The sequence below is a fragment of the Lepisosteus platostomus genome, chromosome 9, assembly GCF_059453375.1.
Source record: "Lepisosteus platostomus isolate fLepPlt1 chromosome 9, fLepPlt1.hap1, whole genome shotgun sequence".
Classification (NCBI taxonomy): Eukaryota; Metazoa; Chordata; class Actinopteri; order Semionotiformes; family Lepisosteidae; genus Lepisosteus; species Lepisosteus platostomus.
In genome coordinates, this window is record NC_142619.1 from 52778541 (window position 1) to 52790811 (window position 12271).

The following is a 12271-nucleotide window of genomic DNA, read 5'->3' on the forward strand; positions in this document are numbered from 1 at the left end:
GGAGCTTTTGGACAAAAAAGATGAAGCGTAAATGAATAAAGACAAATATCCCTGGGACTTATGATAGTACTAAAAATAACGTATTTTTTTAGCAATGTTTTTTATTCACTGAATTTTGAACAATGAACAATTCTTTGAACAAGTAATTTTTACATTGAATTTTGTTGTTGATTGTTTGTTCCAATTTCAATAGAGTATGAATAAAATCTGAAGGGCACTCTAAATTAGAAAGAGCAGTGGTCCTCATACAAATCTGTATGGTACTCACCCTAATCAGATTATTTAATTTATCTGTACAGTTTTTGGTCCATAAACTAGTTCTGAGTATTTGCACACATATTACCTTGAATACACACTGCCAGCAACTTGAGTATTACTTTTATAAGGAAGATTATTAGAAGCCTTTTGTTTGTTGCTGGTTGTTCAGAAACCTCTACATTTTAGTCATTTTAGCCGAACACCCCTACCTTTTTAAAAAAATGTTTTAGAATCTATTTTTGTGCTATCCCTTAGAATCTTATGCCTTTAACCTTGCAAGTAGTAGAAGTAAAGCCTACTGATTCGTAATTACTTGGTTCAGTTTTGTCATCATTTTGATGGATGGGCACTACAAGAGCAATTTTCAAGTCTACAGATACTACCCCTGTCTTGCACAAAGAGTTTTGTTTAATGACCTATGAACAGTATCTTGTTTCTCTGAGTATAATTGGCAGAATATATTAATATATTGGATATTTAGCTTAAGTGGTACTAGTATGTGTATTAGTTTTGCTACTAAAATATTGAAAGGAACTATTACTGTCCCTACTTTGTCTTGGCCAATCTTATATGCCTTTTTCCTGTGTTTGCAATGTTTACCTTGTTTTTCTGTAACTGAATCCCATTTCTTTTAAATAATTTTATTAAGTGGTTCCTTTCTCCTTGTTTTTTTCCTTAATTGATTTTACTATTCGGGCTACTGCTTTCTAGTCTTTGACTAGATAAATCTGTTCTGCTCTTCAAGAGAAATATCATTAAACGTGCCATGCATTCTCCACAGATTTCATATCTATTACATTCACTTCTTATCTCTGAAGAAGCTCTGCTTCTAATTGAATTTAGTCATAAAATGTGTAAATACATTGTACATAATATATTTGAAAAAAGAGTTAATGTAGATATCATGATCAGACAGGTACAGACCATACAGATACCTAAAATTAACCATCTTGAGCAGAAACAATTTCACTTGAAATCAAGTGTATGATAAGTTCTTTGTTAAATATGTGTATTGTCAAGATTAATCATTCAAAGCTTCATGTTGTTCTCTTGAGCAATTATCCTATAATTGTGAAAGAGTCAATTATCCAAGTTTCTACCCTTGGTAACTTCAAGATGAAATAAAATAGCTAACAGGGTTTCAAGGTCTTAAAAGGCTCCCCCCAGCTTATTTACACAAATTAGGAAATAATCAAAAGTTATTAAAAGAACTGTTCATGTCATATGTATGAACAAATGCATTAAAAAGTTAGGTAACATACTAGTACATCTGGTTATCTTTGATTTTTAAATTAGCATAGGAATGCAGTTTATTTTTAGGATTGTGAATTTGTAAAATATAATTCAAATCACTGCTGCAGTCACTGGCTGTTGAAGTAGAAAAGTCCCAGTGTCCAAAGTCCAAAAGTCCAAAAACTATTGGTGTAACAAACTGAAATACTAAAATTCTGAATTTTCATCAGAAATAGCTCATTCTATCAATATTATGTCATCGCTAAGTAAAAAGGACAACCCACTTCATTCAAGATTGCATTCCCCCATTCAGCACTGAAAAAGTCCAGCAGGATGAAAGCAAATAACTTTCATCTTAGCAGCATGTTCACCTAACCGCATCAGTTAGAAACAAAGCTCCAAAACTGTTTCAAAATCTATATGATCTAATGTAAATGAATGAGCCATCAGGTTATACTGAATGATATACAGGAGATTTATTCTATTTATTCAATGGTATAATTCAATATTTATTCAATTGTGTTACTGTAGCTGGATTGAAATCTTTTATATTGAAGTATTTAAACCACGAGGACACTGACTGAAAGATCAGAATACCAAGTAAAGATTCGCTGAGAGACGATCAAAATTACTTGCAAAATGAACAAAAGCAAAAAAAACAGCCATGTTTTAAAAGGTAAGATTTAAGTACAGTACAGAAATCGATATATTAAATTATCCAATACATGTAGGTAAAACCTATTCCTTATTTATTTCTATAACTATAAAAATAAAGATGCTCTTAAAGTGTTTTTTTTTTTCAGGAATTAATGCAAGCCTTTCTGTAGCATGCATGTTCATTTTGAAAAATATTTAAAATGACAGAACATTAACATTTCATGACTAAGATGCAGAGAAATTATTTAATTGAATTGTACTGATGTACAGTTTAGCAGCCCTTAAAAGATCAGAATCCATTGGTTTCTCCGATCTTAAATAATCCATCAGTTTGTTCAGCATATCTTTTTTGAGCACAAAAAAAGTTATCTTCCAATGTCAGTTCTCCAGACTAATGGTATTTTTCCCCTCTCTGGGGAAAATCTATACTGTCCAGGAACTGCACCTAATTCAAAATGGCATTTGCATTCATGGAATATGCCTCTGGGAAATGTAAGCAGATGAGCACATGCAGGGTGTTTATGGGAAAGTATAGATGTTTACAGGAAGGTACAAATGTAAACTACTGCAAGATTACAGATGGCGCTGGACAAACCAGAGTTGAATATCAATGGAGGATTTCCATATTGAATAAATGCTGCATGTAGTTATGCAAAAGAGTCATTTTCCTTACGACATGTTATGTAGGTACAAGCTATACAACTACAACAAAAACTCCTAAGAGTAAAGCCAAAAAATACCTTAACACACTGCTAGATGTGTGCAAGCTCATTGCAATTAAAACGTTCTAAAATAATGGTAGTTATTGTTGGTTAAAAGTAAATGTTCAGAAAAATGCCAAAATCATTCAGAACACAAGCACTGAAAGTCTGAACTTTTTCAGACAATTACTAAAGACGAGTGTGAAAAGGGGGACTGTTAGATTGATGGGATTTATTAACTTTGCCTTGACAGATTAAACTAATGAATAACTTATAGCTCATAACTGATACCTTACAGGTAAGATTATGTGATTTTGAATCATCTTAAAATGGCACACTCAATTTAATTTTACTATATGCGGACCTCTCCGTGTTTCCTCTTTTAAATTTGGTAGTACAAAATATTTCTGAAAAAGTACAATTTCCGGTGCCACAAAAGCTCATTAAACAGCTAACTAAAATATAAAAAATTGATGTAAGCAAACAGCAAACTCTTTTCAACACATTGCATAACTTTAAAGGTAAAGTGTACAGTTTATAGAATGAACACAAATCTGGAACAGACTTACTGTCATTTTAGCACTTGGGTGATCTGGTGAGTGAGCCACTGACTTGCTTGGCTGAAGGAACGACAGCCTGTCTGTGAAAATTAGGATAACTGAACCCTCCTTAAACAGAATGAGCCGATGAGCTGCTTTAATGGCAATAATGGGGAGGAGGTAGGGGTACAGTGCAGGAAAGGGTCACTTATGAGCCCTGTTTATACTCTGAAATGTTAAAGCACAGTGGTTCTCAACCTTTTTCAAACAATTCCCTGACGCCTTGGTTAACGCAAAAACCGCGCTCCTCCTTGTTGTATGGGCTAATAATTTGATTTAAGCTTTTTTCTAGATTTACTGTCATTTTCTAAATTTGTGAACCTTATGTAACATCAAGGAAAAACGTTAATATATAAACAGGAAAACAGATTGATAGGTATTATGTAAGAGTTCACCTCAAACATTCAGAGTGAGCTCTGACGCTGCATATTTGCCACGGTTTTTTAAATTCTCTCCTCCGTGGAAGAAAGAGGACAACGGAAGTTAGTTTTAATATAAAGGACTTATTCTTGATGATCGAGAGTGCAAAAAAACTAGTCTCCTGAAAACAGGTGGATGAAAATGGGACAAGGATCCACAGAGTTCGCTCGCCCTGTTTTGGGGTAGACAGGAAAGCATTTATGCCAAATATTCTCTAAAGTTAACTGATGGAAGATGTCTCAGGCAGTTGACAGGTTTAATTAATGGTCTTTACTATTAAATTACTGTGATTAGATCATACTTTCTGTTTATATTTCTATTTATGAATTGTTGTAAACAATTGCCACGTAATTGGAAAAATTCAGTATGTATTTTGAAATTGTTGTATATAAAAAGCTCTCATGCCCCCATTTGGATCCTTAGATGGCGTGAGAACCCCTGATATAGGTCTTGTCTTCTCTCCTAAATTTAGGTCATAGATCTACTTGAAGGCGGCGAAGCAACAACAAAAAATCAAAATGAAATGTAATACAAATGCCTTATATTCATACTCGGCGAGTACAAAGGTAGTCAGCTCTGGTTTAAGACGGCAAAATGAAACCCTTAACCAGGAATGTCAAAAGTCATGACTGGCCTTCTTTGGTCCTTTAAAAGGTGCAAGGCACTGGTATTTTAATTCTAGATCCAGATTTATTTATATCTGGGTATTTAATTCCAGATTTAACTCATCATCTGTTTCAGGGGTTTAAACAATTGCTTTACATTTAGAAATTGTTGTGACTCATAAAACCCAAACAAATATGGCTCTTTAGGACCAGGTTGGCCACCCATTTTCCAGTAAGAAAGCCACATAACAGACCCAAAACGTAAGGTTTTTTCCCCACTCATGGACCACTTTACTTCCAGTAATTTACTTGCTGGTTGAGTCATGCAGAATGCTCGGCTCACAAGTATGAAGAGTCAGAATTGCAAAAACAGGTAGAGAAATTACATCTGAGACCCATTAATGTCACGTTATCACATAAAACCGAATATACTGAAATAGGCGATTGTCTCTGAAAACAAGTAGAAGAAAAACTCACATTCCTCCAATAGTGACAGTAGAACAGGTGCGCTCTGGAAAACTTGGACCAGTGCCGGTGCCCAGGTCTGCGCCAGTGGTAGCTGCTCTGATGTAATCTACTGTGACATTGACCTAAAATTAAAGGAATAAAAATTGAGGGGAAAAAAAAATCAAATATTAAAAAAAGGACAGATGCAAGTCTAAGAGACTACAAGCTTTACTCAAATTGAGTCTGAGTCTGAGGTTTTAAAGTGCAAAGGTGACAGGTGAAGCTTTTCAAGGAGAGGAAACTGTGGGGAAACATTCTAATCTCAGACTTTATTTAATCCAGCATTCATCAATGTTTTCTTATGAAATGTACAATAGTCCTTTCATACCCTAGGACAGTTTGCCTTTGCATGATTTCAGTAGGATTCCTGGGTATCCCCAAAATACAAACCACCAGTGTACGCAAAGACAATCAAGACAAAAGGGCGAGATGCTGCTAAAAAACACAGTTTAAATCCAGAGCTTCATATTGGACTACATCTGTCTCTAAGTGAGTTTTTATCTATAGGCAAGTTTCCAAGGTCACTGGCAGTCAGTGTGAATCAAATCAGTCTAACGGTGGGTCTCCCTAGAGGAGATACGTCCACAAGAAGAATGCCACAACATGGAGATTGTTTATGACTTTGTACAGCAAGCACACTCAATGTCACCCTTGTTGCTCTCACCACCTCTCCCAATCTCAAAGGAATCTGGAGCAGAAAAGGAAAATGATCCTGTTTAATTTTAAAACTAGATGCTATTTACATTATTCATTAAAGGACTTGCCAGCCCCTACTATACAGCATATGAGGCCCAAAGCTTATCTGTAAAAATTAAATTAACAAGAAACTAGAAGTTGCAACCTGCAAAGGTCATTAGGAGAAAATCTTTTTTTCCCCTGCCAAATGTGAATTTACCCAGTGTAACTGTAATGTCCAATCTATCAAGGTTGCAACTAAAGTATAACCTAATCATCAATGACACTGAAAGCTGAACGTCAATTTTTTATGTCTCATTTTAGTAGATTTCAATCCAACACTACAATAAGCACTTCAGACCTAAATGATGAGATAATTTACATTTTGCCTTAATGGACATTCAATTTCATTTAGGAAAAATGCTGCATTCATAGCAAATATTTTAATGTGCCATGTACCTGTCAAAAAGATACCTTAAAAATGGATTGAGTCAAAAACTCATAAATTATATTCAAATTGTAGCTTTTAAAGAGTACTGAAGATTTTTTTTGTGCTTTCTCTGCTTTTATCTTAATCTTTTTTTTTCTTTAGTGAAGGAAAATAAGAGCATAAAGGCTGCAAAAAGGAGGCAGCCATTCTGCTCTCACTGCTTGTATGGCATTTCAGCAGCTCTGGAACCTAAAATTGTATTTGTCTGTTTCTTCAATTGCCTCGCAGGTGATGTTTGCACTATTGACAGAACATCATAAGAATTTACTACTTCCAAGCCACTCAAAGCAGTCTCTGATAAAGCTTCAGACATTAAAAGTATATCAAATGCTTCATGCTACACATTTGTAAGATGTCCTAATTAGGGCTGGGCGATATGGCCAAAAACATCACGATAATTTTCATATCAGTCGATATCGATAATTATCACGATAAATGTCAAATCATTATTTCTTTCAAGTTTAAAGGCAGATTTTTTCTCCTGAGTTAAAGTTGGAGAAACCAGACAGTTAATTGGTAAATTAAACAACTATTTTAACACAACAAACACTTGCCAAACAGCAGAAACATTCAACAAATCTGAGGTAGAGAGTATTCAAGTCTTTTTTATGTCAAAATATGCATGAGTAAAATTTACAAAACAAATATCTTAATAGAAAAATTAAAAACTGCAGTGTGATAAAACACAGATAGAAGTCTGCAACACGCATGTGCACTCGCGCAGTATTTTGTACGCATGCGCATATCATGCGCAAAGCATAAACATATATCGAACATTTATTGAACTTTGGTTAAAATTATATCGAGGACAATTATATCGCGATAATTATCGTTATCGAATTATCGCCCAGCACTAGTCCTAATGCAACTCAGTACAATTTTGAAGTTTATTCAGATGGTCATCTAGAGAGAAGAAAAAAACTCAAGGTCTACTGTGTCGCAAAAAAATTATTTTGAAGGCCTTTTAGAATCCAAACACAGACCTGGTCAACGAATGCATGAATCTCAAGACTACAATAAAGACAGATTATATAAACTGAATGTAAAACGGCACACAGTACATGGAATGAGGAATATTTTAAGCACCAGTCACAGAATGCATATTCTAATATCTCGCTGTCCAAGAACATCACAAAGGTAACTTTTAAGCGATCACAGCCATAGTTCAACATGTGTCGGGCTCTCCTTTCAGCATATACAAGTCTTAATCAACACCACTTTCTCATTTTAAAATGTTTTTTGTGCAACCACAGAGACTAGAACTGCCCCCTACAGTTTTGTGCCCCCCATTTTGTAAGTTACTAAAAAGGTACAAGCGCTACAAATAACAGAATCCATCATCTTTGCCTATATATTTTCTTGTTGATAACACTACATATTTTACTTGACAGTCTTTATAAATTCACAAATACTCTTATAAACATGACAATTTCAACCTCCTTCAGAGGGAGCACAGGAATGCCCTTACAATCTAAATAAAAAGTTTAAAGAAAAATCTGGTGTGTTATTAACATGTGATCATGTAATATTAAATTAAAAGGAAATAAATGACCTTCACTGTTTCAGATTGTAGATTAGGTAGTGCAGAAAATGAGATCATTTCCAAATTAGTATTCTGAAACACTCTATTTAAATAAAAAGGAAACTAATATTTTAAGAGGGCAAGCTCAAATGTCACACTCAGATACCCAGAAGACTAAAATTAATGCAGACAAAATAATTAGAAAAGAAACGTGATCTCACAGATATTAAGAACACTTGTTTTAATCTTCACTCAAAGGGGCTTTGAATAATTGCAGTAATACTACTGAATAACCATAGTAACTACACAGATTTACACAATGTACATACAGGATGGACATCTAAAGGAAAAGGGATTAAATGTTTGCCTTGTTAGGGAAAAACAGACTTGTGTACAACATAAAAATAGGGGTTTCTACCTTATGCTAAAGATGAATAACTGCCCTTCAAACATCACATACTACTGCTACTAACCTGAGGAAAATAAACCCATTATTTCCCAAGCAAAAAGACTGGTGGTATTAAATAGTTACATCATCCAATAACAAATTAGGATAAAATACCAGTCAAATGCACCACAAACTCCTAAGATTTAGTCAACAATGTTGACTATGTACAAATTTACACCTGTAGATTTTTCCCCCCAAAATTCAAATATTTGGCAAACAAATCCCTAAATAAGATGCCAATATATATATATACACACACACTGATATTCAGCATAAGTTCAAACAATTCTAGAAATAGACCAAATATTTTCACTCCATTGTGCCAAACCAGGTTACTATAGCATCAATTTAAAATGTTTCTTCAAATATTTGCTCAAGAGAAAATTAAGTCTTCATTGTGCAGAAAGAAAAACGGGATTCAAACAGGCTACTGTCCTTAAAATAAGAACCCATACTTTTACACTGTGTATTACAGTAGGCTACTGACTACTTTTAGATTTTGAACATTTCCCATGCACTTAATAGATGTAATTTCTTCTGTAACATATTGGCTAGACTGCTAGACTTCCAGCAAACAGACCAGCTGCCTGCACTGTTTACAATTAGTTTATAGTATACTGTTGGAAATTGTTTCCAAAACAGACAAATAATAAATTAACCAAGATGTTGAATCATCAGGTAAAAATTAGGTATTTTGGAGGATATTCAAGGTGACAATTCCACTACTAGTGGACAAGAGATAGTCATGAATTAGTACAGAGACACTGAGGGAAAACCATGCATTACACTACACTAGCACTACAGTTCCTGAAACCAGCAGGACAAGCAGCAACAATCAGGGGATTTCATAATTCAATATCTAAGCCCTATTTTAGTTCACAACAAGTCATCTTAATTTTGTCAGCCCTCCACTCCATCTTTTATTTCTCTCCATTATAGTTACAGTATCTCCCTGTTGCTGGTCTGAATGTATACTGATGATACCAAAACGTTTATCCGATGGCGACACCGATAAACCATACAGCCTACACACTGCACATGATTGCACACAGATCAGATCATAAAGTAACCAATCAACACCATTGTGTGACTAACAGGTGAAGATATTTCCAGAACAGATAGTGGGCGTAGTGATGAGGGATCATAAGAACAGTTTTAAATAAAGAGAACAGGCTTAAACAGAACTGAAAGGGATGCAAGAGAGGTAGATTCCACACTGAGAAGAGGAAAAAACCACAGACAAAACATTGCTTTCTCTCAAATAAGAGAAGGTCATTTAGTCCATCTAGCTTGTTTGTGGCTTCATCTAGCTGAAGACTAGAAGGCTTCTATAAGGAAACCAGGGTATCGGCTTCAACAATGTGGCTGGATTGCTGGCTCCAGACTTACAACCATCCTAATGCTAGTTGTTCTCCCCAGCACAGGCCCGGCTCTGTACACTACTTAAATGGATTGATTTGATATAAAAGGGGTAATTGTGTGCCTTCATGTTGACTTTTTTTCTGTTTTTTTAAGCAGCAAGGACACCTGCAGTAAACTCATGTAAGTAAACTGCCAGTCACAAGCACAAACCAAATGAGCTGGATTGCAAATCAAAGCAGGCAATTTGGTCAAATGTTCTCATGCTCTTGAACACAAAAAAACCTTCCCCTTTTGAAAGTGCAAATTTGTTCAAATATTCCAGTACAAAAACACTTTATAGGCATAAGTAATTCAGAAAATACGTAGTTACAAAAAAAACTTAGCACCCTGAATTGGGAAACTGTTAATTAAATATAATTTTGTTAAATTAATAATTGCTATGATGCATCATGTAACTAAACCTAGTTGAACAAGTAGCAAAGATGCTTGAGTGAATCCAATTTAGAAAACAAAGGGTGCTGAAAATGAGACGTGATGTATAAAAAACTACATTTTGGGGTAAACGTAAATATTAGGATATCCGGAAATACACCTGAGCTAACTGCGCACTTATGCAAAGGAACTCTTTCCAGTCAAAACCAGAAAAGGTTCAGATTTTAATTTTATAGGTAGACCATCTAAATTTCATGGTATGTCAATTTTATGATAAATTATTATAGCCGTCAAAAGTCTACCTTTTTTCCCCCCCCATGCATCTCCATCACAGGCCTGTGCTTTGGGACACAAATCAACAGACGGCACTACAGTCATGTATAAAAGGAGGCAGTTTTATAATTCAGGATTATCTGAATGTGCACTTTCCTGATAAGTGGATTAGTAAGATATTCCATTTGACTTTCGGAGGTTGGGAGACATTACAGAAGCCCTACTTATACAGTTAGCCAAATCTTCACTGGATTATGTCTGAGTGAACAGTATTTCAGCTGCAAAAGGGGAATAAACTTGGCTATAGAACTGCCTAATTACCCACCACAAGTAAACTTCCCACTTCAAATACTTCAATAGATGAATGTTTTGTAGATGCTAAACCCATGACTTGTAAAATCTTGAGTGTGAGTTGTTGTTTCTCCAAAATATATTTTGATTAAAAAAAAACTGCAGCAAACCTACTATGATGGCATTGTTTAAAAATGAAAGCCTCTGCCTAGTAACATGCACTGATTCAAACACAATACACACTGAGGAGACATCTAGCTACAGTGTTTGATGAACCAAGATGCAAACAAAATCCTTTTGCCGAAACCTAGTCTTTGAAGTTTCTGACAACTGTATGCACAGTTGTCACATGCACAGAATTTAACATGACAAAACGGAAGCATAAGCACACTAGTCTAAAGATTCAACAGATGGCAAAATAGCTGCAAATTATGTACAGCTTAAAAAAGTATTTTCTTCACCAGTGATACACACAGACAACTGTTATAAACTTTGTCACAAGGGCAAGATCCATAGCTGTCAAAGTACATTATTGTTAGAAGTATCAGCATTAGAAGCCAAGAGACTGACCTCAAATTCCAGGAAAGACGGTGTTTTGAATCTCACTTGGAATTTGAGAAAATTGTAACCACATTAAAAGTAATTATTTGGCAATTACTTTCAGGCTGTTAGTTCTCCACATTGAAAACAATTGTTAGAATATTTTTTCATTTTACAATATCATTTACATAACTGTAAAAATGATTAGCAGTTGTACAAAGACAATAGAGGAGTCTACCTCGACACTGAAAAATTATGCCTAAATAAACATCACTTCACCTCTTAAAGAATATAAAATGCAAAATGGTCTCCCAGATTTCCTGACTTTACAAGCACACATCTGCAGAATACTACCAATATCATGTAAAGCTCCTCTAAAGTTAGTTCTAAGTATTAGTGCTGAAAACCAAATAAATATTTAATTTCAGGCGACATTTTTTGTAACCCTCTACCATGTATGATATTTACATCCACAAGGATGACCCATATTATTGTGCAAAATACAGATCATGAATTTTAGTCATATAGTGCCTTTAAAAGCAATAACAATACTTAAGAATGCAATTTAATAAAACTATCAAGGGAATTCAAAGTCTTTTCAGTGGACAAAAATAATGTAATTTAATTTCCACATTGACCGCAACAATTGTTTTAAAATATTTTAATTTGTTTCTTTTGTAACTTAATTTCCACGTGTAATCAGTTAACTAGATATATATAACTATATTGAGGATATTTTCCAAATCGAATTCTAATGATTAATTATTCAATAGGGAAATATATACAGTGACAAGCAGTATAGACACAGAGACATAACGTATTCAAAACCAAGGACAGGAGGCACCCTTTTACTCAAAAGGCTGTTGGAGTCTGGAACAAGCTACCCAGCCATGGTTTTGAAGATGAAACCCTGGCTTCTTTCAAGAAATGACTGGATAAGATACTCAGATCAATTAAGTAGAACCTACTAAACAAGTATCTTGGGCTGAATGGCCTCATTTAGTTTTATATGGATTGAAATGTGGTTCTATTATGTTTTGATTTTAATTCCCAAAGAAGAAATAAAATGTAGACGTATGAAATAATTGTGACCTTGTGCTATTTTAAATGTACTTGGACTATAATACATAACTGAGTACTTAAACAAATCTAACCCAAACAGAGGTTTTATTTCTCCATAATCAATAACGCAGCTTTCACTGTATCATCTAGCACTTTACCACCCTGAAAAAGTAACAACTGGAAATAATTAAGTGCT

The 12271-nt window shown here is 34.5% G+C and overlaps 1 protein-coding gene across 1 annotated transcript in view; it reads right to left on the reverse strand.

The window, feature by feature from the left end:
- The window catches only part of snd1 (staphylococcal nuclease and tudor domain containing 1), a 304678-nt gene that overhangs the window by 240020 nt on the left and 52387 nt on the right, over window positions 1–12271 (reverse strand). The window contains exon 12 of the mRNA XM_088645522.1: window positions 4951–5063. Coding sequence (XP_088501648.1) covers window positions 4951–5063 — 113 coding nt within the window. The remainder of the gene's footprint in view (window positions 1–4950; window positions 5064–12271) is intronic.